The sequence below is a fragment of the Ovis canadensis genome, chromosome X, assembly GCF_042477335.2.
Source record: "Ovis canadensis isolate MfBH-ARS-UI-01 breed Bighorn chromosome X, ARS-UI_OviCan_v2, whole genome shotgun sequence".
Classification (NCBI taxonomy): Eukaryota; Metazoa; Chordata; class Mammalia; order Artiodactyla; family Bovidae; genus Ovis; species Ovis canadensis.
In genome coordinates, this window is record NC_091727.1 from 115,517,160 (window position 1) to 115,545,015 (window position 27,856).

Consider the following 27,856-nt stretch of genomic DNA (forward strand, 5'->3'; position numbering starts at 1 on the left):
TTGTCCAGAATAGTTTCAGCGGAATGGTGGGGTGAAAACAAAACGGGAGTGACTTCGAAAAATAAGTGTATTACTTTTCTATTTTTAACTAAAGAAAAATTCTTAAAGGTTGATGGGAGAGAAGGAAGTTGCAGCCACAGACGCAGCCCCTTCTTGAATGAAACTTTGTTATGTAGGAAGTAGGAACCCAGAGCTGCAATTACAAGGGGACGCGGGGTGACAAAGGATTTTTTCCTTAAGAGGGCAGGCAACTTGCTTTGTTGTTCACCGGCGGATCGCCAGGGCCTTAGCACAATGCTGGCCACTTCCCCGGCGGTCAATAATGCCTCGAGCTGGCTGGCTGCAGGCTCGCAGGACGCTGTCGATCACCGACAGACGCTGGAGCCTCTCCTTTTGGATCAGGCAGGGCCACGAAGGCTCAGCCCGGTCCCCGACAGCGCGGCACCCTCATGCTAACCTCACCCGCCCGGGCCTCCTGGAAACCCGGGCCCGAGAAGACAGAGGCGGACGCGCCGAAGAGCTGAGAGGTGGGTGGGGAGAGCAGAGCTCCACCCGCTGACAGGCTTTTTCCTCCAGACTCCTGACTCCCCGCTGGCGCCTCCCAAACTGCTTGGTTCCTTGCACACCTCGGGGCGGGCCGGAAGTGACGCCGCTAGTCGCGCGTGATTGGCGGAAGCCTAAATTGCTTTGCGGCCGGTACGGAAATCTCTTTCCTTTCGACTTCCGCTCCTGGTCCATGTGAGACAGGCTGCTGAGATGAACGCGAACCAGGCTGCGGAGAGGTGAGGGGTAGCAGTCCGGGGGAGGGGGAGGGTCTGAGCCTCGCTGGGGGTCGGTTTTCCCGGCTTTTGAGAAACAGAGGCCATCTTTTAGCTGGCGACAGCTGTTCCCCTCCCAGGATCTCACCATTCGTTACTGTTTCCATGATCCATCCTTTAAAGCCCTATTAATTTAATTCGCCCCCTCCGCTCTCCATCTTAGTCTCATCCCTGTTGGTCCTGTTGCGGTTTCTCCCGCTCCAGAGAAGTTAATATGTAGCACTTTCCTCATCACGTGACTCCTTTTGATGCCGCTGGTGCGGAGCGTTTCCGCCTACTGCGCAGGCAGTGACTTTGTTATAAACTCGCCTTATCTTGGAAACCTTTGTTAATTGGTGTCATCCACGACATTTTAATTAAGTACCTGCTTTGCTGAACAAGCTTCAGCTGCTTTCTTCCAATTCCCTGTTTCTCGATTTCTGAGAACAAGTGATCAAGATGTCACTTTTGAGAAAGCAGCACCTATACAGGTGTCTTCCATGTGGCGGATGCTTAGAAATATTAATGGTGAAGTTGCCTTGCCTCAAGGGCCGGCAACAGCATCTTCTGCCACCTTACCTAGGGTCTGACATTTTTATAGCCTCCCAGAGGTCCGTGGAAAATGCAGTGCTAATCAATCACTGAAGAGTGTTAGATCTTTCCATTTTCATGCAGTTCTGTATGGATACTAACACTGCTCACCTTTTAACGGGTGATGCCTGCCTTCTGCAGTCCAGATTGTATGTCTTGGAAAATTTCCAAAGATGCTCAATACTACTTGGTTTGCACCTCTTCCAGGAGATAAAGACTGTTCTGTACTGAGAACTGATGTTATGTTTTAGAGATCATTTCAATATAAGAAAAATTCCTTCAAGTGATAGTATTTCTCTTTTATCTCCTTTAGCAACCTCCTGGCTCCAAACCAACAGAAAGAACTAGAGGATTTGCCACAAGACTACCCCTTGAGCACCAGTGAAGATGAAGTGAGTGACACCTGCTAAACTGCCTTCTCCAATTTCCCTGCTGTTTCAAAATTAGGGTAGAGGACACACTTCATGGAAGGAAAAGGGGTGGCAACATTCTTTATACTTGTTCAGGTCTCACAAATAAATTATAGTTACAATTTTCCAAATTAGAGCATTCCTTCTAAACCTAAGCCAAAATGGCATAAAGCAAAGAAGTGATTACCTTAGGACCTACCCTGCTAATAGAAACACAAAATAAATCAAGATAAAGCATAGATGCTCACAGACACAGTTAAAGCTATGGCAGCTTGATGCTGAGGTGCTAAGTGTAGTTTCTGGGGAGGGGGCTCAGTGGTGCCACTTGGAGTGTGTGTGCCTTATGATTTCCCTATTTCCAAGTTTGAATTTCCATAGAGAGTTACTTGATTTTCTGACTGAAATATACACATACATAATTAAGCTGGGCAGCTGCTATAGGAATTCCAGCTCTTTATTCTCTTGAGAAAACTACTTAGATCGGCTTTTTTATGTCAAGGTTCCCATGTCAGCTCACACTATATATTCTATACAGAAATATTATTCTCATGGCACTTTTCTTAAAACCAGTTAAGACAGAAGCATGGCATTAGCTCCTGGTTACTAAGGCTCTATATTCCTTACAGTGAGGAAATTTCGGTTTTTGAAGCAGTTCTTCCTGTTTGAGCTGGAATGCCTGCATGCCAGACCTCATCTGATTTCCCACTTCTCCACTGACCAAAAGAATGGGAGATTTTACATGTGCCTCAGTTTCCATACTGTCTTTTCCTTCCCCTCATCATTCTGATGGTTCTTCCTTTTTCTGTTTCCAGGGGGACAATGATGGAGAAAGAAAGCATCAGAAGCTTCTGGAATCAATCAGTTCACTTAATGGAAAGGATAGGTAACATTCCCTTCAATATGGACATTTCTAACTAGCTGATTCCATGGGACTTATCTGCAGCTAACATTCAGTGCCGAAGACAACATTTTTCAGCATCATTCTTAAGAGCATGTACTTTGGAGACTGTAGGTAAATCCTCTGCACATCAGCTTCTTCAAATAGAAAATAAGATTGACATGTCCCAAAGTCACTCGAATAAGTGGCAGATCAGGTATTCAGATCCAGACATGTTTGAATCCAAGTCTAATACCTTTTTCACTATGCCTACCTTGTACTGCCTTGTGTTTTTGAGAGGCTGTTTTCATTAAGAGATGGTTAAACTACTGTGTCCAGCTTAGGAACAGATTTCCTGGTTATTTTGTGACAAAACCTAATTCTAGAATAAACATGAAATGAAAGCATTGTTTGAAGAGAGGTGTTTGTTCCCCAGCAGACTGTATCCATTCTCTATGTATTCTGTTTTGCTTAATTTCAGGCAGAAATTGGCTGATAGGTCTGAGGCTAGTCTGAAGGTGTCAGAGTTCAGTGTAAGTTCTGAAGGTAAGTTAACAAAGGAAACTGTCTGCATGGACCTTGTGGAATTCCAAAAGCATAATGGTCTACTTCCCCTTGGCACCCTCTTTCCAGCTATTTTTGATGCAGTTAGTGAATCATACCATACATACTTACCCATGAGTGAATGAAGAAGGGTAATCAGATGCTCTTGAATTTCTTCCATTTCTAAAAGAAAATGAAAAGGCCACAGTCAAGATCTGCCATAGAGCTTAATGAGCTAACTGTATCTAAGGTTATTTTTTTTCCTTACGCGTGCTCACCCAAGAAGCAATTTTTACCCCTAGGTGGGGAAATGGTATCACCCCATTTGAGAATATATGATCTAGTAAATAGCAGAGTTGAGATTTTCACTTGACACTGAGTCTAGGTGCCAAATCTTTCCCACTGTATTCACAACTTAGGTAAGGTGAATGAGTTAGGCACTTTTAGTGATCTTTAATGTAACCTTTCAGCACTGGTAACAGTGTATTCTCCCAAGCTTACCCATTCAGCAAATACTGTACCTCTACTATGTATGAGTTTCAGGATTGGTTTAGATACAGAGTAAAGAATAAGTGATGGACCTCCTGGGGTTTACATTCTAAGGCAGTGAAACAGTAAGCGAATTATAACAAAATGATACAGTCAGGAGACTAAGCAGCTCCTTTCCTTTGGCTGCTGCTGCTGCTAAGTCGCTTCAGTCATGTCCGACTCTGTGCAACCCAGAGATGGCAGCCTACCAGGCTCTTCTGTCCCTGGGATTCTCCAGGCAGGAACACTGGAGTGGGTTGCCATTTCCTTCTCCAGTTCATGAGAGTGAAAGTGAAGTTGCTCAGTCGTGTCTGACTTCGCGATCCCATGGACTGCAGCCTACCAGGCTCCTCCGTCCATGGGATTTTCCAAGCAAGTGTACTGGAGTGGGTAGGCATGAATGAAATGCCTCTGAGGAGGCAAAACTTAAACTGAGATCTGAATAACAAGAAAAGTCAAGCATGCAGAGACAGGGAGTAGTGTTCCAGGTGAGGGAGCAGCTGGTGCAAAGGCACTGAGGGAGATAATATGGTCAGCATGTTTGAAGAAGAGGAGCAAAGTCAGTGTGGCTGGACCATCCTCCACTTACGGATAACTTGAGATTGAAGAGGCAGACAGGGTGGTGGTTTAGTCACTAAGAATCGTGTCCAACTCCTGTGATCCCATGGATTGTAGCCTGCCAGGCTTCTCTGTCCATGGGATTCTCCAGGCAAGAATACTGGAGTGGTTTGCCATTTCCTTCTCCAGGGGATCTTCCCAACCCAGGAATGAAACCTGGGTCCCCTGCATTGCAGGCAGATTCTTGACCCACTGAGCTGTGAGGATAATGGGGAGTCATTGGAGGACTTTCTGCAGGATCATGACATCCTGTGATTTACAATTTCAAAACACTGGTTGCTGTGTGAAGAGTGAATTGCAGTGGGCAAGCGTGGAACCAGAAAGACCAGGAGAAAAGCAAATGACTGTTTTAAATAGTTTTCTCTCTTCTACACTTCAACACGTTTGGGGATGTAGGAAAGCAGTGCCATCACTCTGGCTAGTGATGGAAGTAAGAGGGCTATTCCTGCTTCCCTGCACACCTGCCTGGCTACCAGCACTTTCTGCTGAGGTGATGCTGAGGTTTTGCCTCACTTCTCAGTCTGACCAGAAAGTTTGGCCTTTCTACAGGATCAGGAGAAAAGCTGGTCCTTTCAGATCTGCTTGAGCCTGTTAAAACTTCATCTTCATTGGCTGCTGTGAAAAAGCAGCTGAATCGAGTGAAATCGAAGAAGACTGTGGAGTTACCACTTCACAGAGAAGAGATTGAGCGGGTAAGTCAAAGAAAATGTGGTCCACTAAGGGCAAGAAACTGACCAAGAAAAAAGGGCAAGATGAGAAGCGGGGAAGGCCTGAGAAGTGGGAGGGGGGCAAGTTGTGGTTGCCTCACCTTGGAAAAGATTAAAACTAATCTCAGGGCAAGTGCAATCCTGAGAAGTAAGTAAGCAAGAGCTAATCTCTAGCATCCTGATTCTTTCTTGGACTGAGTAACGTGGCCTGCTAATTTCCTGCTGGTTCTTTTGAGTTTAATGCTTCATTTCGTGGCTCTTTCTTTCTGTGTGCTTTTGCCTGTTTCAGATCCACAGAGAAGTGGCATTCAATAAAAGCTCCCAAATCCTCTCCAAATGGGATCCTGTCGTTCTGAAGAACCGGCAAGCAGAGCAGCTGGTTTTTCCCCTGAGCAAGCCCCAATCAGCCTTTGCTCCCATCGAACATGTGGTCAATGGCTGGAAGGTTAGTGCCCCTTGAAAGGTGAGGTCACACAGCATGGACATTGCAGAGCCTGCAGTTGGTCTCATTAGACGTGTTAAGCGGAAATGGCAGCTGTGGTCATTTTAGTTGAGTGATTAGAAAGGGAGAGGGTGGGAAAGCAAGATTCATAGGCAGTAGCTCACCCTTCCTCAGCTTGGAGTGTCCCCTACATGGCAGTTGTTGTTTAGTCCCTGAGTTGTGTCTGACTCTGCCGCCCCTTGGACTGTAGCCTGCCAGGCTCCTCTGTCCATGGGGTTTCCCAAACAAGAATACTGGAGCAGGTTGCCATTTTCTTCTCCAGGGGATCTTCCCAACCCAGGGATCGAACCCACATCTCCTGCAGTAGCAGGCAGATTCTTTACCACCAGGGAGCCCTCCTCCCCCACATACACATGATTATCTCCATGTTTTTGTGTGACGACATCTGATTTGCCAATAGAGAAGGAGGAACATCATGATGTTTTCTTTTTCACACCCTGGTTTTTTAGAAGCTTTTACAGCCAGCATTCTGATCTGGGGAGAGTCAGGAACCTGGCAGCATTAATGATGCATTAGGCGGGATATATGAGCAGCAGGACCGAAGTTTACTTGAAAAGGAACACCACATTAAAATATAGCAGATTGGTGATAATGACTAGAATCTTAGCAAGTAACTCATTATGACTGAGCTGCAGAAAATAAAAATTATATTTTAGAGCTGGGTTTCCCAAACACTAATCTGAAGCAAATTTTTCAATCATCTGAACTGTAAGGATAATTGTGAATATGGCGGTGTGGGGTTGTCAGCTGTTTTTTATTATGAAATTATTCTTTCCACTTTAATGGTGTTGAAATAGCTTATCTGTTATGAAATGGTGGTGGTGGTAAATGATGGGGCCAGAGGTGGAACAGTAGTTATGCCAATGGCAAAGTTAAAAAGTTAGTAATCCCATGTTGTACCTGAAGTGTCAGTGTTTAGTCTGAACAACTTCAGAACAGCTAGCCTTTCTTTTCCAATACACCATTGGTTATGGAGTCTATACGGGGGTGTTCTGTCTTCAGCAGAAAGATAGTCCAAAATAGCAGCGCCCAAACCCTGGATAGATGGTTTCTCTGCTTTCTGTAAATCCTAAAATGGTGTCATATGTGTCAGGAAGTTGAGATAACTAAAGCTCATCAAAGTAAACATGGCTTGCCGCCATAGCTAGACATTGAGCAAGGTGTTGCTTATTATGGGGATAAACTCTGTTTCTGATGTTGTTATTGAAAGTCACCACCATTCTCTTTCTAGGATGCTTCCTTTTCCACATGAAAATGAGATCAGGTTTAAAGTGTGGCTGCAGGATGGAAGGGAGACTTTAGGAAAAAAATTTTAAGAGGTAATACAATTTGCAGGATTTGAAAATAAGTATAGAAGAAATGTAGCATTTGACCCCACCCCTGTCCCCCATCTGCTCATTTTTACCCCCATACTCTCACCCAGAGGTCACTACTCCTACAAGTTATTTGTTCTTATTAAATTAAAAGTTTTATGGATATATTTATGTTTATCTCATTTTTTAAAATCAAAAAAGTAGTAGTAATCTACTCCACACTGTTCTGCACCTTGCTTTTTCCAAATGCTGGTGTGATCTTGGAGGTGGCAGGCAAATGCCAAATTGGTCAATAAAGATGAGAGTGGGGGAGGGGTTGCACTGAGAATGGTGCAGCCAGTCTGAGGTTCATTTTTGCGAAATTATACCAACATGGCACAGAGAAGTCAGGGGGTCCTTGGTGACTAGTAGCACCTTAGAAGGCAGAGCCCAGAGGCTAGCAGTATACTAGTGTTCCTGGAAATAAAGAATCTAAAAAGTCAGCACTTACAGTTTTGGTCCAGTTACCTAAAATTCCATTTGACTCTAGCTGAGAAGCATTAAAGGGGATAATGCGTGAGAAAGCATTTGTAAACGGCAAAGTGCTAGAAATGGGGTAAGCTAACTTACCACCCACTCCCTTCTTCCCTCCCCTAGCAGCTGGCACCACCATTTCCAGAAGTGTGCTCCTCAAAACCTTCCTTTCTCAGTGTGCCTGGGGGTGGGCTAGGGGGTATTGGCAGAGTCTGGTTGCTAGAAAATAGCACATGCCACTCTTGAGAGTTGGGCAGACCACGGTGTATGCCAGACACCCTTTTAAATGGTATGAAAAGATGGTAAAGAAATCCCTTTGACTTAGAGGACAAACTGATTTTATTAATCAAACCCACTGAATTTTAAACTTTACAAAAATGAAGTAAAGCTCGTCAGTTGATGAGGAACATGCTTTGGAAAGAGCTGGTCCCTGTTCTGTCACCCTCTTCCCTACTACCTTCCTGAAACTTCTTTCAAAATGCATTAGTGAGGGGCCTCCCAGTGGCCACATCCCAGGTCTGTGTCTTCAGCTTATTTGACACCATTAACATATTGTGATTAAAACTGCTGCCTTGGAACATAGGCTTGCTGTTGTTTTCGTGTCCGTTTTGGTTCTTATCTGACTTTCTTAGTCCTTTTTTATTCTTGGGCTGTAAACATGGTACAGATCACTGTCAACTCCTGATTTCTGGACCCGTGTTGCACGTGACTCACAGGCCTCACCTGGGTCTCCCCTGTGCACCTGAACTTGACACAAGACAAAGTACGCCTAGTATTTTCCTTCCCCAGACACTTAAGCTGTACTATGACCTTCATGCTGTACCTCAGTCAGTGACATAACTCCTCCCCTCAACTGCCAGCCCATGCAGGGGGTGAGTCCTGTAATTCTGTCTCACAGCCCTGGTTCCATGTGTTATTTTCATTTGACACTTTCCATAGAACCCCTTACACAGTCACCAGGCTTTTCTCTCCAAAACACAGCACCAGTTGTCACTTTTCTGCTTAAAATCCTTCAAAAGGCTCTCCACTTACAGAATAAGACAGAAGTACCTGGCATCTTAGCTACACTGGACAATGCATTGTTCCCTAACATATCTTTCCCTTCCCTAGATCTGTGTTTTGCTTATACACGTCTCTCCCTTTAGGGTTTTTTTTTCCCCTCCTTGTAGAATTGTGCTGATGCCTCAAAGCCTAATTCAAAAAGTCTCTTCCTTCCCCAAGCCTACCCCATCTCCTAATCGGAATTGTTCCTTCCTCTGTGATTACTCCTATGGACTTTTAACCTATCATGTTGGTGATGGTGCAATGTCTTTCCTCTGAAAGGCTATGAGCTCTATGAGGACAGGAACTATCTTAATTAATTGTGTATTCCTAGCACCCCACACAAGTGCCTGGAATGTAGCTACAATCAATAAGTGTTTGTAAATTGAATTGAGTCAGAGGGAGATTACAACATTGTAATATAAATCATTTTATAGCCTGTGATTGATCACTACTGCAAATACTAAAAGTGGAAGAACATGCACCTTTACTGTTCAGTAGAATAGGTTTATGGTTCGATCAGTAGGGTAGTGTAACGTGGGATGATGTGTTTATGCATTTGTCCAGATATTTGTAAGTTCAACACTGACTGTGATATATATGGCTTTTCAAGAAAACCACATAAAATATGTGCACGAGGTTTGAAACTGGCTCTTGCCCAGGGCTATCTTTATGCCTTGCCAAAGTGGACCATGACATGATCAGCCTGATTATTTTAGCCATCCTTACAATATCAGTCAAGCAGCAAATGGGGTCTTTTGTTGACATGTGAAGTCACTGGTTCAGTCCATTTCGTTTCATTAGCGTAGATACCACCTAGCATGCAAAGTTATCTGGAAAGTGAAGCATCAGAGCCAAGTTAAAAACTGACTAGAGTTAAATTTGAACTGTCAGGAAGCGGGCTAATTACCTGGAGGTCATTTTGTTAAAGGCGGTGTCTTTTTGTGTTCATCTTAAGACCTAACCTCCCCTTTCCTCTAGAAATATTCTTAAAGGCAGGCTGATACAGATCTGAGGTCCCTAACTTTGTGTTAAAAGTAATCTGCTTCAAATATACATAAGAATTCAGGGACCATTTTGTTTTGCATCTCTCTAGACTGACAATTTGGTACTGCTGTTCCTCTGTCCTGCAGGCATTTACCTTAAGAGCATCCTGCTTTGATTCTTAAGAGAATGGTATTGTTTTATATATATTGGTCATCTGAACACAGAGTGATTCCCTCGGTAATATTAGAGAGTAACCTCAGAGGCCCCTTGCTGAAGTTACCTTAAATCAGAATAAAATGTAAGGCTTTATCTGTACCCTTGAACAGCAAGCCTAGAACCCCCTTCTTTTGCTGTAACAGCCCATCCTGTCCAGTTTGTGATTCCAGTCACTGTGTAGATGGCCAAAGGATTGTAAAGAGGGAGACTCTAAGAGCATGACTTAAGACTTAGAGTGTTCTGTTACCTCCTTAAGGCAAGAACTCCCCTGGAGCAGGAGATTTTTAATCTTCTCCATAAGAACAAGCAGCCTGTGACAGACCCTTTACTGACTCCCATGGAAAAGGCCTCTCTCAAAGCTATGAGCCTGGAAGAGGTAAGTGTGATAAGCCCTTTGATCCACCCAGGCATGCTCTGTTTCTCCCGGCATTTACCATCAATCCTAGGGGTCACTGTAAATGTCATTCATTGTAGGTAAAGATGCGCAGAGCAGAGCTTCAAAGGGCCCGGGCCCTGCAGTCCTACTATGAGGCCAGGGCTCGAAGAGAGAAGAGAATCAAAAGCAAAAAGTAAGGAAGCCTCTGTGAACCAGCCTTGGGTTCCATGGGAAAGCGGCATGGCTCATCACAAGTTCTTAGGAGAAGGACTGGCAGCTGTGGGGTCCTGTAGGAAAAGTCCCAAAGAGGAGTGACTGGCCTCTTTTTCCCTCACACCAACCTCAGAGAGTTTTGCCTGCTTCAGTGGTGCCTGCTCCTCTGGCTTTGGCTTTCCATCTTGGATTTGCTAAAAAAAGAGGACTGTTCAGTCACTTTCACTCCCTTCCAGGGCATCACAGAGTGGTTCTGCTGAATGAGCTCTGACTTCAACAGCTATGAAGCCAATAGGGCTTCCTTCCTGCCTTTTTTGCCTTTTGGGATCATGTTCTGCTCTTCCCTTGTGCTTATGCTCTAGAAGTGGAGGGGACTCATTTGTGGAGGTCTGCCCTTGGGGGCTGCAGGGACTGAGGGTCCCACCAAGCCTCGCAGGTCTCCAGCCGGCTCCCTGCAGTCAGCTAGCTCTGTGACGTCCAGTCCATCCCTGGCATTAGGAGACCCCTCGTGTGGTGAGGGCACTTACATGTGTGGCACCAGTGGTTCAGCTATCTCTCTTCCCTCATACCTCTCTCACCCTATAGGTATCACAGAATTCTGAAGAAAGGAAAGGCCAAGCAAGCCTTAAAAGATTTTGAAAAGCTGCAGAAGGTCAATCCTGCTGCGGCCCTAGAAGAACTAGAAAAACTCGATAAGGCCAGAATGATGGTGAGGCTGCCTCTGGCCCCCAACCCTTGAACCTGCTTTCCCTAGAAAGCAATAAGGAGCTCACTGTGCCCTTTCTTTCCAGGAGCGAATGAGCCTTAAGCACCAGAACAGTGGGAAATGGGCAAAATCAAAGGCAATTATGGCCAAATATGACATGGAGGTAAGATACCATCAGGGTGAAAGGAGATATGGAATTGGAGGAAAGAAAGGCAAAGCAGTCCATAATGATGCTAGCAGAAGCAGAGTTGGGGGAAAAAAAAGCCATGTGGATGAATGGAAAACCAGGAATCTAAAAAGGCATCAGAAAATTTCTAAGGCAGAGAGGAAAATTATGTGGAAAAGGAGAGATAAAAGGGAAACAGCACCAAAGGCAAGAAGAGAGGAGTTGTATGTTAAAAAAAAAAAACACAAAACTTGTTTCACATGTCGATTCCTTGAGGACAAAGAATTTGTCTTCCATTTTGTTCCATAGCTGTTAACACAATGGTGTATAAGCAGTTTAAACGGTAGGTACCAGGAAGCTTGAGAGGAGGCAGCTCTGAGGAGTGGACTGGGAGAGGTGTGACTGCGGTCACTAATGATAGGCACTCGTGCTATGACTTTCCCCAGGCTCGCCAGGCTATGCAGGAACAGCTGGCCAGGAACAAAGAGCTGACGCAGAAGGTCCGGGCGGCCTCTGAGAGTGAGGAAGAGGAGGAAGGCCAGGAGGAAGAGGAAGAACCTCTTGTCCCTGACATGGTGAATGGGGTGCAGATAAAGGCAAATGGACTGAACCCCTGGATGGTCCAGAATCACTTCACTGATGCCAAAGAGGCTGAGATCCAGAAAGACCTGGAAGATCCTGCTGAGCCTGAAGCCCAGGAGACTTCTGAAAGTGAGGAAGAAAGAGCAGTGGTGGAGGAAGAAACTCTCTTGAAACAATTTGAGGAAAGGCGATCACTTAGACAGAAGTCTGAGCTCAACCACATGGCGGAGCCAGTGCACAGCCGTGTAACAAAGGGTGAGCAGTGGTACACCACAGGGGGGTGCTGCCTGGTGCTGGTGCTGGTGCTTGTGCTCTTGGCCAACTGAGAGGAAAACTGTGCCCTCCCACCCGTGCTGCAGAGATTAGGCTCTAGGGCCTTTCAAGAGAGTGCCATGGGTCCCTGAAGAGAAAATACATTCGTAATGACCGTTTTTCTTCAAAGGCATTTCATAAGCGGGCATCTGCATGGCTCTAGAGTATGTGCTCAGTCTTCAGAAAGACAGAAGTACACCATCCTTGAAGGAGGGGTGGGAGTAAACATCACTGGGACCTGCAAGCCAAAGAGCAGTGTAGTGGGCTGGTAAATCTGAAAATTGTTCACACCCATAGATGCAAAGGTATATTTTGAGATATTATGAAATGTCTTCAGATCATCGCTGCAGTTGTCTGCTTTGTTTGGGGAGGAGGAGTAGCATTTTTAGCACTCTGTTAATGTTGGTTGATATGTTGATGGGGGTGTGACTTTTTTGATAGGAATGAATGACTGACTATAGGTACAGGGTAAATTAGAATTGTTAGCCCATGCAAAAACTCAGTTTGCATATTATATATATTAGGAACCTTGGCACCCTTGAGGCAGGTTGGAACTCGTGTTCTGGGGACAAAGCAGGGTGTTATAAAGCCTGCTCAGGAAACTAACTGCACTCAGAAACCACCTGGTCTGGTCAGATTCTTGGGTCCAATTATATTTCCTATAAGAATAATGAATGAATTTACATGATAACAAGATTCTGTTTTTCCATGGTTTAAAAAAAATTTTTTTTAGAGCTGTTGTTTAGAATGTATTGGGGGACCTTTGGGGTTTTCAGCTTAGGAGTTCCAGGGTTAGTAATTATAAGTAGTCACTTCCGAGAGGATTGTAGAAAGCACTAGCCACAGGCCAGGATGGTTCCTCCCAGACCCCTCAAAAATTGCCTATCTAGTGAAATATATCAAACGGTTGTGGAATGAAAGGTAGATAAGAGACGTGGGTTCGACCCCTGGGTCGGAGATCTGGAGGAGAACATGGCAACCCACTCCAGTATTCTTGCCTAGAGGATCCCACGGACAGAGGAGCCTTGCAGGCTACAGTCCATGGGGTTGCAAAGAGTCTGATATGACTGAAGCAACTTAGCATATACAGATGATAAATACGAAAGATCTCAAACCTTTGGGGAAATAGTATCCTAAAATAGTGGGAAGGCATGGACCCCAAACAAAATGAGTAAGGAAAGTTGATCCTTGACAGTAAACACACATATCCTCAGGCCAGATCTAAGTAGCTTGTGCCATTGTCTTCAAGCCAGAGCTAGAGAAAAGGATGAACTTGGGAACAGGAGCAACTTGAGTCAATGCAGGGTACAGTCTTGAAGCATGTCAAGGCCATGTCTCCCTCGGGGCTTTCAGAGGCTAATGGTGTTTGCTCTGCTCAGATGGCCCTGGTGCCTGGCAAGTGCGAGCTACTTGACTGCCACAGCAGGTTGTGAGATGCTGCTTTAAGGTAAAACAATGCTGGATACAGTTTTTACAAGTAGAAAATTACAGTGTAAATTACAAATAGGACGTCACAGTTTTTAGAAATTACAAATAATATTGTGTTGGCCAAATAGTTCCTTCAGGGTTTTCCCGTAAGCTGCAACAGAAAAATCTGAGCGTTTTGGCCAACTCTATAAATGACAACAAAGTTGCTTTTAGAAGCCAGTTGCTAAAACAGCTTTTTTAATAAAAATGTGGAATTTGGAGCGATCCACCCAAGTAGAGCCTACTCTCTGGGCAAATTAAGCCACGGCTCTATACAGAGTCACTGGCAAAGCTGGGAACAGGACCCAGAACATCCGCTTCCTAGCGTGCTGCTTTTAAATCCTAAACTCCATTGCCTGTGACTTGACAGGTAGTGAACTCACCAGGAGATCTAATGAATGGCATATTCTCTTACCCATTTGTCGTCATTAGCCTGTCTCCCCTGGTGCCCCATGCCCAGCAAGAGTTCAGTAAATGCTTGTGAGACACCACCCACCCTACTTTTCTGACACCTTTCATTGCTTCCCCCAGATCCCGGCAGCCAGGAGGTGCTGTCCGAATTGAGGGCACTGTGTCAGAAACTCATCACGGAGAACCATCAGTCAGGGAAGCAAGAACTGAGTTCAGCGAGGACAGCTCAGAGAGAGGAACCTGCCAGGGAGGAAGAGGAGCCCATGTTGCTGCAGAGGCCAAAGAGAGCTCGGACTCTGGACGAGCTGGAGGAGCTGGGCAGAGAAGAGTGTGTTGAAAACAAGGAGCTTCCCAGAACTGCAGTGGAAGGGCTGCAGTTGGAGAAGAATCTAAGTAATCATATTGGCACCCCCAAGGAGAAGAAGAGGAAGGAGCAAATGATTGATCTCCAGAACCTCCTAACCACAAAATCGCCTTCCGTGAAGTCCTTGGCAGTTCCCACGACTGTACAGGAGTTGGTGAGCAGAGCCAGGGTTGCGGGGGGGGATCAGAGCTGGCGTGGAAAGTTTCCTTCCTGCACGAGCAATAGAATCGAAAGTTTTGTGCTGGGGGCACATGGCGGTAGTTGAGAGGTCCGGAATAGTATTGCCCAGGCTGGTCCCAGCGACAGCTTAATAGATGCAATTATGTGAGTGCCGCTGAGACTCCCTCATCTTAAATTCTGAGCCACCACATCCTCCCTGTCCTGTGACTCTAAAGCCCTCACAGGACAGAGGGACTCATTCAAAGATCTGGCCAGATGCCAGGCAGGACAACTCAAAGGTGAGTGAGTTTTGCTCTACTCAGTGGGATCCCAAATGGTCTGGGGCTCCCTGATTAAGTCATTGAAACTGCTCAAGTGAGGAGCCCCAGCACCTGTCTTTTCAGGGATATAAACTGAAGGACTCCCACATTCTGGCCAGGCCCACTTGGAGCTCCCCCTCCTGACACTGACTGGTTCCTTCCTCCACCCTATAGTTTCCTTCTTGAAAGTTTTAAATCGTGTCCTCTGATAACAAGCTAGGGATATTTACCCTAGAGAGAAGATCAGAGCTTGGTTGGCTGCCGGTTGGTTTGTAGTGCAAGACCATCATTGTTCCGCACTTCCCCCTAGAGGGCGCTAGAATGTCACAACCCAACCATCTTGCCACAAACCTCGGCTCAGGAGGCAAGCCGTAACTATTCTTGTTTCTTCCTAGGAAGATGAAGAAGAGAGAGATCAAAGGCAGATAATAAAGGAAGCTTTTGCTGGGGATGATGTCATCAGAGACTTCTTGAAAGAGAAGAGGGAAGCTATGGAGGCGAGTAAGCCAAAGGACCTGGACCTGACTCTGCCTGGCTGGGGCGAGTGGGGTGGTATGGGCCTCAAGCCCAGTGCCAAGAAGAGACGCAGGTAAGTACAGGAAAGAAAGCCCGTTTGAAGGGCACCAGGTTCTCCCACTTCACCCTCGTGTGTCCTCTCTGCCCTTTTGACTAAGTCCTTAATGCTCTTAGTCAGACACCCTGCTGTTCTGCTTTCCAGGTTTCTCATTAAAGCCCCTGAGGGTCCTCCAAGGAAAGACAGGAATTTGCCAAATGTGATTATCAATGAGAAGCGGAACCCCCATGCAGCAGCTCATCAGGTGAGGGATAGAGAGCAATTTAGCAGCCTCCTCCTTCTGCTGCCTGGCTCTCCTCCTCAGGAGGAGTGTTCTAGGGCTCTGTGGTCAAGAGCAGGGTGTGATCTTGACCACAGATCAGATCTATTCTTGTTTTCACTGGCTCTGAGATGAATAATTCCCCAGATTGACTCTGCTGTTTTAATTACTGGGTGGGTAGGTTAAAACTGAATCTTTGTAGCATTGGTGAGGCCCCCAAATTTGCATTTTCAGCCAGTACCCCAGAAAATGCTGATGCAAATGGGCCTGACAAAACTCAGAGTTGCTATGCTTCAGGCTTGTGCTTATAGTCCAGGTAATGTTTGGAGGCTATAGGTTTAACCTACGTCCTAAGAAAAATGACCAGCTTGTTCAGGACAGTGAAAGGATGTAAAACTGTATCATATGATAATAAGCTAGGGATGTTTACCCAGGAGAAGAGCAAACTTGAGCACAATCATGGCTTTCAACTTTATTGCAGGCTTTTGTGTGGGGTGCAGCCACATATCATAGAAGTTAGAGGAAAGGCAGGATTCCCATTCAAGGAAAAACTTTCTGCTGGTCCAAAGAGAAGGGGTTGCTCTGGGGGTGTGAGCATGCATAGAGGGGACTTGGGAATGAGATGGGACTCAGTGACCTTTACGTTCCCTTCAGTTCTGAAAATCTATGACCCCAAGATCTATCTAGTCAGTTTAATATTGAAATGAGTTGTATTTTTCATTCTAAAGAGGGGGGAGCTATTTAATAGGTACAGAAGAGAGGAGAAAAATATGATTTCAATAATACTCTGTCAATCCCACTAAGACCCTCCCTTAACCTAAAGAATCTGTGTCCTTCACCACCACCAGGACTGCCTGGCAGTACTCAAGCTTCTCTTTGAGTGTTCCATTGAGTATCTCCAGAGACTACTGATTGTAACTTCCCCATTTTTCTGCTTATGTCTTTTTCCTCCTCTTTGGCCTTTGGGGAAGCATTTAAAGATTATTTAAGTCTGAAACCAGCACTGTGGTGGAATGCAAAAGAGTCCTGGGCAAAGAAATGAGACTTGGGAAGAGCATGAAGCTGAGTGTAGTAGCCTGGTGGAGTTCAGGATTTGGGAGTAAATCTTTGGGTTCCTTAAAACATCAATGCTATGAATCAAGGGAAGGAAAAAGAAGGGGACAAAGAGGCAGGAAAGGCACAGATAAACCAGTACTCAGATGTCTGGTAGTCACAATGCTATATAGGAAGACCCATTAGGGGCCAGCAACCCTGCAGCTACTTAGTATTCCTCTTGCCACAGGGGCCTTGTTGGGATGGTTTTTCATCCCTCCATGGTTGGGCAAGCCTGGGGGAAGGGAGTTTCTGATCCCAGTTAGTTCCCTCCCAAGTGTCATCAAGCAGCTTGGCACTCCTAAGGTTGGATGGGTGCGTGGCCATACCTTGGCCACTCGGTAGCTCCACTCACCACAGCCATCGTGTAGGACTGAGGCTTATGTGCTAAAACTCCCTGGCCAGCTGACATTAGAGTTTACAGCCTTGGCTCAGGCCAAGTCACTCTGCCTTCCTTTCCAGGTGCAGGTGCTTCCGCATCCATTCACACACCATCGACAATTTGAAAGGACCATCCAGACCCCGGTAGGATCTACATGGAACACCCAGAGGGCCTTCCAAAAGCTGACCATGCCCAAGGTTGTCACCAAGCCAGGCCATATCATTAAGCCTATCAAAGCAGAGGATGTGGGCTACCGATCTTCCTCAAGGTCGGACCTCTCTGTCATACAGAGGAATCCAAAACGACTCTCCATACGTCACAAAAAACATCTGGAGAATAATTGTGTGGATTGAATTGCTGAAGTAGTGACACCATGGTGCCGGGAACCAATAGCCCTGACTGTTCCTCCACTGGCCTGGTTTTACTTGGAGCTGCAAGATGATTCCAAAACAAGCTTAGCACACCATGGGTGTAGTTAAGCCACATTTTAGAAATAAAGGCATTTTTATCTAACTGGAATGTTTACTATGTTGTTATTTTCTTACCAAGGACTAAGTTGTCCTAAATTGGACTGGAGGGAAGTTACCCTAGCCTATGACCTTAAGTCCATGTCAGATATAACCATAAATAATCAGTTTAATAAGTCAGAAATAGTAACTAAATATTGTATATTCTCAACCTCTGAACCTAGCAGCAGTATGCACAAATCAGGCAATTGGATTCTGCTCGGGGCTGGTCCTGGGCTTCCCACGTGGCGCTAGTGGTAAAGAACCTGCCTGCCAATGCAGGAGATGTAAGAGACACAGGTTCGATCCCTGGGTTGGGAAGATTCCCTGGAGGAAGGCACTGAAACCACTCCAGTATGGAGAATTTATGTGTGAGCCTCCCAGCTCACAGGTTGCAGTCTAGAGTAGTTAGCACTTTTAGTCTTACTTTATAGATGAGGTAAATGAGCTTTCAGAAATAAAGCTCTATTCCCTTTACTTCCTAATGAAGGGCCAACTCCTCACCATTGTTTATGATTTATTCAGGTGTTACTTTGCTATACGGCAGTTCATGATCAGCTTCTCAGCTCTGAGGAACCTGCCTTTCTCTGGATGACCTTATGTATCAAAAGGGCCCCTGCAGCCAGAGATTCCTAACAAGAAATTGGAGAAACCCCCTCTGATAGGGAAAGGACATAGCCACTAGCGCACTTCACCTACTTCCCCACAGCCTTTTTAGACCTTTTCAATTTTTATGTCACAACCTTATGAGAATCTTAAATTATGAACCCTCACCAGAAAAAAACACCTACACCATTTTACATACAGCTTCAGGAGCTTTGCAGACATTTGAAATCCTGGGTTAAAAGTTCTGCCCCTCCACGAATTTCCTTTTGCAATTCTCCCCACCAGTATGGCTCTTTTTTTCTGAGCCCATCACTCCTCAAATCAGTTTCTACCTCAATGGTAACTAGTCACAATGCCTTTATTTTATAGGTTTAAGATTTCAGTTAGTGACCGAGTAAGCACTGGGACCCTAGACTTAACTCTGAAGCCAAAAGCCACGCCACGTCTCAAATTCCCAGTGGCAGCTGTGGACCCGGGCTAACACTGCTCATCCTCTCAAGAACCTGCCCGGTGCTAGGAAGGGAACTGAGTATGTTGATCGTGTTCAGAGCTCAAGGGGTATTTTTAAATTATCCACTGGTTTGAAATTATCTGCGATCCACTTGCTGGCTGACACTGCCCGTATGGAGGAATGGGGGACCCCTGCCAATTCCTGCCTCTCTTTAAGAGACCTTAAGCTTCTCTTGCACTCTTTTGAGCACAAAGCTCCCACTTCTGTCCCACCCACCCCCCCAAAATCGAAGCACCCAATCAAGTGCCCCCAGTAAACGGCCAATCCCTTTCTACTTTCTCGGGACCCTCCTCAGCGCCGTGTGTTCCCCGCGGCCCACGAGTGATGCAAACGACCCTATCCTTCCAAGGGGAGGGCAGGCGCTGGAACGTGCTATAAACGACTCCCACTCCCTGCCTTCCAAGCCCCCAAACGGATTCGATTGTTGTTCCGTGGGGCTTTTTTTTTCTTTTCTTCCTCCGAACCTCCGAAGTGTTCTCCCTTCCCATTGGCCAGAGCTGCCCCTTGACGCCACCCTGGCCTTGCTCGCTGATTGGTCCATTCTGGATGTGCCCAAGCCTTTTTCCCAGGGTGTGGCCCCCCCCGCCCCCAACAGGGTTCTGACCCCTGGCTCCTCCCTTCCCTCCCAGCCCCCCTCTCTGTTCCGAATGGTACCGCCCTGGCTCGGCTCCCCCACGGCCCAGGCCCCTGCCCTTAGGGCCCCCGGACGGGGCGGGGCACGCTGGGGACGGGCAGAGGGCGGTGGTGGCGCCTTCCTGCCGAGCCCGAGACCGCCCCCGCCACCCTTCTGCAGCCCTCGTAGGTCCCACTTTCCCCTGGGCAGTTTTCGTCCAGCCTCAGTAGTCCCGTCCCGTCTGTGCGGCCCCCACCGTGGTCTTTAGGTCATCCCGATCGGCAGCGTTAAATCGCTGCCCTCAGCGCTCCACACACGCCCATCCGCCTCCACCCTCGGGTTCTTGCAGCACTCTCTCCCCGCGTCTGCTCACCCTTCCCCTCCCAAGCCCGCCGAAGCCCCGGCCCGCCTTCCTCGCGGACTGTCCTTCCTCAGGATCCCCCTCCCTGTGTGTGGCCCTTCCTCCCAGCGGCCTCCCCTTCGCGGCTTCCCCTCCCCTTCGTGGCCAGCGTGGTGGAGCACTCCAGGCCCACCCCGCCTTTCTCCGTACCCCGCGCTCCCTTCTTATGTTGTCCCTTCACGTCCCTCGCTAAGTCCCTCCCTCCCCAGACCCCCCCCCCCGCACCCGTACACACATACCCCTCCCTCCGAGGCGTCCCCCGGCGCCCCTCCCCTACCCCCGCTTGTCCACGCCCCTCCCACCCACCCCGTCCTTTTGTCTCCTCTTTGGTCTCTAAGTCCCCCGCCCCTCCCTCACTCCCGCCCTCGCTCCCCGCGAGCACGCTCTTATCTTCCCCGGGTCCCGGCGTCCCGCCCCCTGGCCGCGCCCCGCCGGCCCCCTCCCTCCCGCGGCCCCATCTCCGCCCTCGGCGCTCCGCCCTCCCCCCCGCGGCTCCGGGCCCGTCAGCCCGGCCGACCTCCCGGGTTCCCGGCTCGCTCCTCCCGCCGCCACCGCCGCCGCGGCTCCCTGACCCACCCTTCCCGGCCCGGAGGCTTGCGCTCCAGCGCAGTTCCCCCCCGCACACACACGCACTCCCTCCGCCCCACTTCGCCCGGGCGGCCCTGTGGTGGCCAGACCCGAGAGGCGCGCAGCCTGCCCTCGGGGGAGCCTCGGCGCCCCGCAGCCACGGGCACCTCGCGGGCGGGCACACCTCTCCGGAGCGCGAACCCAGGCCAGGTCGCTCCCCCACCCACCCAGCCCGGCCCCCGGCCGCCGCCCGGGACGCAGGCGCCCGTCGGAAGTGTTTGAAGGACCCGGTGGGCCGCGGTGTCTCCCGCAACCGGGGCCTGGCCAGTGCGTCGCAGGGACACGCTGCGACCTGACCGACCGGGATGATTTTACCCAGAGCTTCCTCCCGGCTCCCGCCTCAAACCTGTCCCTTCAACGCGCACAGCGGGGACTCGGCGGCGAGCGGGATAAAGTGGAGGGGAACTGTCCCGAAAATACGCTGAGGGACCTTAGCAGGGGACTGTGAGGCTCAGAGAGGCAAGGGCCAGTGACACACCCCGGCCACCCAAGGAGAAAGGGCGAGCCCACGACGATCGCCTCGGCCCCCGCCTCCCAGTCCCGGGCTGCCCACCTCGCGGCGTAGAGCGATGTTGCCTCTAGCCTTTTGTATCCACCCCACTCGCTGGAGCACTGGAATTAAACCTCAGTCGGGACGGGAGACGCGGCTCAAGAGAAAACCCAACCACAGGCCAATGGGCACTTAAAAAAAAATTCTATCCTGCGATGCCCACGTTGAAGGCGTTTCCTCGCCTGAACCTCTCCCCCCACCCCACTCCCCACTCAGTCTTACCTATTTACCCACTAGACTGAAAGCTCTTTGAAGGGGGCCCTGTTTATCTCTGTGGCTCCCTCAATGGATCTCTTGTGATCAACAGACAAGTGGATGTATTTGTTAACTGCCCGCATTTGGGATCTGTCATTATCGTGTGACTTAAGGTTGTAAACTCGGGAGGGACAGGACCGGGTACCGATTACTAGCTCGTGCCAGGCACAGCATGATGCCCAGAGAGATGGGCCATCAACGTTTTTTGAGACTGGTGTAGTTAATTATGCAGGAGGCAGATGCCTACCTCCTCCTAGTCCTGAGAACTCCCAGTTCCAGAGCTGGATGCCTAAGTAAGGAAGAAAATAAGGAGCGGCCTTAGTTCATTCCCAGTCCCAGGCTGACTTCCTAGGACCAGACACCGCTACACTTGTTATCAGAACACATTGGGTGATGCGCCTTTCCAAGACTGAGAATGGGTTTGCTGAGAACCATAAAATTCCCAGTTTAACTCCCATCTGTTTGCAGATGGAGTTGGGAGGAGGGAGGTAGCCAGTTTTTTTTTTTTTCTCAGTGTGAAGCTAACTGTCCTATATAAGGATCAAACCTATAGCTCTTCATCCATTTACCCCAAGGTCAAACAGAACCCCACTGTGTCAGAGGAAGGAAGCTACAAACAAACCGGACCCAATCAACAGCAGTCAACCCCAGGGAAGGAGGGACAGTGGAAGTGCTCCTTCCTCTCATTTAAGGATGCAAGATTCACCCTGTACTTGGCTGTAGCTTATTTGTAGTGTGGTCACTTTAGAGTTAGTCCAGTTCCTTGCCCACCTCACACCCCCGCCCACAGTCCAACAGGTCCTCTCTGTCCTTCCTCAGCCCTACACTGTCTTTACCCAAGCCAGCCCGCTCTAAATGGACATGGTCAGGGATCCAAGCAGAAACTCAAACAGTAACAATTGGACAGTGTCAAGAGAGTCGGACAGAGATGCCTCGGAGCGCCCGGCCTCCTCCTCTGCCTTGGCACAAATGTTCTTATTGTCCTGGAAAGAAATACGAAATTCCCTACCCAGCTGTGGAGGGGGGCTGCTCCAAGGCTTAGCCCCCAAGGACAGAGTTGCTAGCCCAACCCAGTCTCTCTGCCCCCTAACTCTTGATAATGGAACAGTCACCATCTCTCTTCCCTATCCTAGTCAAGACTGGCCCCCTGGACCATTTGTCCCCCTCTCCAAGGAGATTAAGGAAAGTGGGGCTGGAGCTATACATGAGGAGACTGCTACACTGTTCCAAAGTTCTCTTTAGGGACCGTTAGCACACCAAAATACATATTTGGAAAATACCCACAATTAACACTGGGAGAAAAACAGTAAACACAGTGTCACTTTGCCAGGCTCAAGAGTTTTGTTTTGTTTAAATGCTAATGGCCTCAAATGGGGAGCAGCATCCATCAGTTAAATAAACAAGCCATTAGACCGAGACTACAAGTGTCAACACATGACTAATCTACTAATTGGGAGAAGGCATCACCAGTCAGAAGCAAAGCATGCTGGGGACTGTGGAGCGGGCTGCTAAAGCACACACTATGTGGTTTTGGAGCCCATGAGACCTGAGTTTGAATCCTGCCTCTCCCAGTTGTTAACCGTGTGGCCTTCAATGAGTCAAGTTGCTAAACCTCTCTGAACTTCCGTGTTCCATTCTGTAAAATGGGGACCAGTACAGTATCTGTATCACAGGACTGTTGTGGGGATGAACTGAGATAATACAAGTTCTGAGCCTGCCACACCATGAAGTGCTCAAAGCCTGTTAGCTATTACCGTTAACAATAAAGTACCTAGCACATGGTATACACTCCAAAAGTGGTAGCAGTGAAGATGAAAACGAAATGACTTATGGTTGCTAGATAATAGCCATGAAAGGTGAGCTTGGACCCCTGGTGTCCCCAGAACCTCCCAGATACAGCTGGCAAAGGCATGCTGTTGGTTAAGTAATTATAACTTCTTAAGGCTATCTCTTTAACTTGGGATTAGCGTCACTCCTTAATGATCACTGCCCTGTTCCATGGTTGCTGGATTCTAGGGCCTTCTGTCCTGGCACCTGACTAAGAGACTTGAGTTATGCTGGCCTTTCCAGGTGGAGACCAGCCTCGTAGTGTCCTGGGCATCCTTCCCCAGCCAACCAGACCCATCCTGTAGAGAGTATTCTAGGCTGTTCTTGGTTGCCTTCTTCCTGTTGTGTGTCAAGACAGGTGGGGACCACAGTACTGACAGGGGCCAGGGTGAGGAGAAAAGGGGTGGAGGGGGACCACAAGATCTTTAGGAGAAATAACTGTGACCCAGTCAAAGTTGGTGGCCTTTGCTTCTTGCCCCAGCCTCTCCTTTTGAAGCCTGCTGTCTTCCCTGTCACCTGCCAAGGAAGTCTATCCTCAGCCAAATAGTCTCCCTCTTCACCTGCCAGCTCCACTGATACCCCATCTCCCTTTGTCCCTTCCTGTTCCAGGAGAGTCTTGCTCTCAATTTGAAAGGTTGGGAAGTACTGCTTTAGAACATGCTGTCTCTCTGCACAGGTAAGGAGTTATGCTAGTAGTGGTTTAACATGCCACTCCCTCCCCAGGTCTTGGAGTTTCTGTAGGAACCTCTTTAATTTGGAAAACAAAGCCTCAAGGTGCCTAGAAAAGAATGCAGACAGATGGCACAGGGGATTTCTGGGCCTGCAACAGGCTGAGGGGGCCTGGGCAGGAGACATATTTTACCCTTCATTGTCCATGATGCTCTGTTTAGCCTTCTTGTAAATTCTACCTTGAACTCTGGGCCTCGAGCAGACCCACCCAACTCCAACAGGCCCTATCCTCTCCAGTTCTACACCTGGAGTACCTCCCACACCCAAGCAACCACATTATCCCTCAAGCTCCATGCTCCTTCATCCACACCTCCCAGCCGAAGCCCTGAAATAGGCCCCCTCCAGGCTGGGCACTTCACTAGCCAAAAGCAGATTAACCTGATCAATTAAGCCTTCTCCACAACTGTTTATTGAGCGCTAAGGGGTTAATGTGTTGTCCCTCTAGCCACACCCAACCGGACTGCAGTTCTCAGAGCACACTAGTCAGATCTGTGCCAGAGTCCATGCTGTTGGCAACTGTTCTCTGACTCTGGACCCCTGTAACCAGCGCCACCCTTCCACCCTGTTCTCTGCAAATCAAATTTTCTTGTTCCAAGGATGAGCCCAACTGTCCCTCCAACCCCCATCCCCCTGCACCCCAGCTCCAGAAAGCTGCTCACCTCTGAAAGGTGTCTCAGGTGAAGCCCAGCACTCAGTCTCTCTTCGAGGGCCTCCTTGCACATTCTGCCGGGCAGGTGTACAAGTGAGTTACTGGCTTGCTGTAAATATGGGATGGATGTAACCTTCATGTGGACAAGGACTGCTTCTGCTTCATTTTATACTTTGTTTGGGTTTCAAAGGACTGAACTGTACAGTGAACCCCCATCACCTAGTTTCCACAGCTATCAAGATTTTGCCTGCTTCATGTTTGTATCCCCCATCCCACTCAAACAGTGCCTAGCGCTGCCTTGAACAGCTCTTTCAACAAAGGAGCTGGGGCTTGGTGGGTGGGAAGTAGTGGGGATTTAGGCTTGCAGAGCAGGTTCCCGGGGGTGATGCAGGCTGGGGGAGCAGGTAACTAATATAGAAAGTTGTCCATGCTTGAGCACTTGTTATGAGCCAGGTTATGAATCGGGCTTCCCTTATGGCTCAGCTGGTAAAGAATCCGCCGGCAATGAGGGAGACCTGGGTTTGATCCCTGGGTCGGGAAGATCCCTGGGAGAAGGGAAAGGCTACCCACTCCAGTATTCTGGCCTGGAGAATTCCATGGATTGTATAGTCTATGGGGTGGCAAAGAGTTGGACACGAATGAGCAACTTACACATGAGCCATGTGCTTTATGGTTGATCTCATTTCACCCTCCCGTTACGGGGCAGGTACTGTTATCCTGATTTTACAGGTGAGGCCATGAGACTCAGAGAGGTGAAGAGACTTAACCAGTTCCCCCAGATGGACAACGGCAGAGCTGAGATTCTAATCCAAGTCCTGTGCCCTGCTCGCTATGCTGTGCAGCCTGCCTCAGAGTGCCAGACAGACTGCCACCTGCTCTGCTTCAGCTTTACAGAATACAAGACATGTGTGTGTCCTCGTAGAGTAGCACACACACATGTGCATGTATGCACACAAGCATGCACACCCACACAGTGACCTGCACATTCACAGTAGGATTGTAAAATAATTGCACTGATTTTTGTCTATGGGATCAATATCCTTACCTTATGAATTACCCCTTAGCCCTGCAAGCATGGAAGGAAGAGGGGGCAGAAGCCTGAGCAGTGTTTGTGTTCCAGGTATTGAGGAAATTGGGAGAGCCTCCCCCACCATCTCCTGGAGCTTCGGTGTTCTCAAAAGGGAAATACTTTCTTTCCTCCATCTCCCACTATACACGGATTCAGATTCCTCCTGTTCCTGTAGTCTCTACCTCTTTCCATACCTGAATTCTCCAAGTCAAGGTTCAAGATTCACTTCTTCCCAGAAGTCTCCCCTGATTGTGACCATCTTTCAGCTTTTTCATCCAGTCTGATTTTTTTTTAACTTTTGCTAAATCTTGATGCTCTGCTGTCATGCCTAGTTCTCTAGTTGTTTCTTATCATCTGTTTCCTTGCCCACACTGTAAGTCCCTTGAGCTCACAGTTTTGGCTACAGAGAAATAAAGGAAAGTCTTTCAAGAAAGACACGTGGTCAGCTTCCTTTTTCTTCCTTGGTCTTTGCTTCCTCCACGTTGTCATTTAGGCTTCTAGCTTTGCTGCCACTGGCATCCTTTCTACAAAGATCATGAGGTAAAAAGGAGAGTCACATGTTTACCTTGACCTCTTTTTATTTTTTCACTCTTATCTTTCATTTACTCAGGTGGACAGAGGGCTACCTGGGTCTGAAAAGCCTTAAACACAGAAAATTCACGCTGAAGCTACTCTCTGGCTTTGAGGGTCTTTTTTTCCCTAAACATTTGTGGGAGGGGAAACAAAATCTATTGGGCAGGTTAATACCTGCAACATCACTTCCCATTTCCCTCCCCTTTATCTACTTTGCCTGCCCCTCTCCCCCTCCTCCCCCCCTTAAACTGTCCCAACACACACACAATATTACAGCTAGAAAGAGACAGCTCATTTTCCAGATCTCAGGAACTCCAAGCAAGGAAGGTTGGGACAATGTTCCACAGACTTAGAGACAGGGTCACCTCATGCCACCAAAGGAATTCTTTCCACTTGGAAAGATGCTGAGCACTGAGGGATCACTTTCATCTTTGAGCAAGTTCCCCTTACTGGGCAAGGGAGGGTGGAGAGGCAAGTTTTGAGCCCCTCCTTTTCTCCCAAAACAACCCTGGAAATTTAAGAGTGAAGGTGGTGAGGAATGTCCTAGTCTTGGAAAAGGCCAAAGCTAAATGCCCAGCCTTGCAGTACCTGTCAGTAAAAGCACCAAAGTGGGCTGTAACTCTCTTAGTGTGACGCCTCTCTCCCTCCGTGCTGAGCCTGAAACCAGAGATGTTTCAACAATGTTGTACCTGATTCTCATGCATTCTCACTTCTCTCCCCAAGGAGATGCGGCCAGGAAGGCTACTGCTGCTCCATCTTACAGAAAGGGGGAACTGAGGCGCCGAGGGAGACAGGACAAGTCCAATTATCTCACAGGAAGAGAAATTCCTTTTCAGCTTTGGGGACCCCCTTAATCCTGAGGGAGTCCCCGTCCTCTCCGCTGGGGTTCCCAGCATGGAGTTCTGACAGAGCTTCCAGGAATGAAGGTGAAGAGAGGATGGTCCATTCCTTCCTGTCGCTCCAACTCCTTTAACTGGGCATCACGGGTGGCATCTTTTCCCTCGATCTTTTCTGGCTCTCCTCCAGCAGCTCTCAACACTCCCCGCGCCTGGCGCCCCGCCCCTGTTTCCGCAAAGGCCTTTCAAGAACCACCCTACACTAGGCCATTCCCTTCCCTCAGCTAACTCGGGGACCCCAGGAGGGCCTCCGGGCCTGGCCCTACTGATCCAGCAGGCTGAGGACCCCAAAGAACCACGCGGGCTGATAGGAGAGATGTCTCAAGAGAAGCCAGACTTGCCCCCGGTTAGAACGCTGGCTCTGAGTATCCTCCGTTGGAGACCTGGACTTGCCCTTGTCTTTCTAGTGAAAAGGTGCCTGCCTGACTGCCTGTTTGGAAAGTGCTGCCCTTGACCCTTGAAGGGAGGATGTTCTATGGATTCACCCCTATTCTGCCCCTGTCCACCTTTCCATCAGACGGATCTGTATACTGGGAAGTGGGAGTGGACAGAAATCTCCACCTGCAGAACAGATCCTAATTTAGCCTCTGGCAAGGGCTATGGGGATTGGTCAGTGTGTGGAGTTGGGAGGCCCATTGAGGACTGGAATAATGGGGGAGGGTTCAGTCTGCGGCCAGCATTAGGGCCAGGGTTAGAAGTCAGAGCAGGTGTCTCCTGTTTAGAGCCTCCTGTTAAAGAATGCCTAGTCCTTCTCTGCCAGTAGCTGGGTTTAACTGGGATCCTTTCCTCGAGGAGGCAGAGAAAAGTCCCTAGAGTTGGCCTCAGGAGGCTTGATTTCTAGTCCTGGTTCTGATACCCACTTTCTGTATGGCTGGCCTTAAACAAGCCACTTCCCTTCTTTAACCTTCAGTTTCTTCATTAAAAAAAAAAAAACGGGATCAGTCTTAGTCTCTAAGGTTCCATCTAGTTCTGAGAATGTACTACTTCAAGCCTGTGGGAGTATTAAAAAAAGCTGTTCT

The 27,856-nt window shown here is 48.3% G+C and overlaps 1 protein-coding gene and 1 long non-coding RNA gene across 2 annotated transcripts in view; one reads left to right on the plus strand and one right to left on the minus strand.

Annotated features, from left to right (window-relative positions):
* Positions 1 to 15,110, minus strand: part of LOC138931189 (uncharacterized) — a 67,777-nt gene extending 52,667 nt beyond the window's left edge. The window contains exons 1-2 of the long non-coding RNA XR_011446449.1: positions 14,950 to 15,110; positions 3,351 to 3,401 (exon numbers count right to left, since the gene is read on the minus strand). This is a non-coding gene — a long non-coding RNA (uncharacterized lncRNA). The remainder of the gene's footprint in view (positions 1 to 3,350; positions 3,402 to 14,949) is intronic.
* UTP14A (UTP14A small subunit processome component) lies at positions 186 to 17,539 on the plus strand. Its single transcript, XM_070292095.1, has 15 exons — positions 186 to 782; positions 1,702 to 1,780; positions 2,611 to 2,681; positions 3,157 to 3,221; positions 4,914 to 5,056; positions 5,361 to 5,516; positions 9,900 to 10,019; positions 10,118 to 10,212; positions 10,818 to 10,941; positions 11,024 to 11,101; positions 11,551 to 11,941; positions 13,997 to 14,394; positions 15,115 to 15,308; positions 15,438 to 15,537; positions 17,107 to 17,539. Exons 1-15 carry the CDS (start codon positions 757 to 759, stop codon positions 17,377 to 17,379), a joined length of 2,313 nt encoding a protein of 770 aa, XP_070148196.1. The 5' UTR covers positions 186 to 756; the 3' UTR covers positions 17,380 to 17,539.
* The last annotated feature ends 10,317 nt before the right edge of the window (positions 17,540 to 27,856 follow it).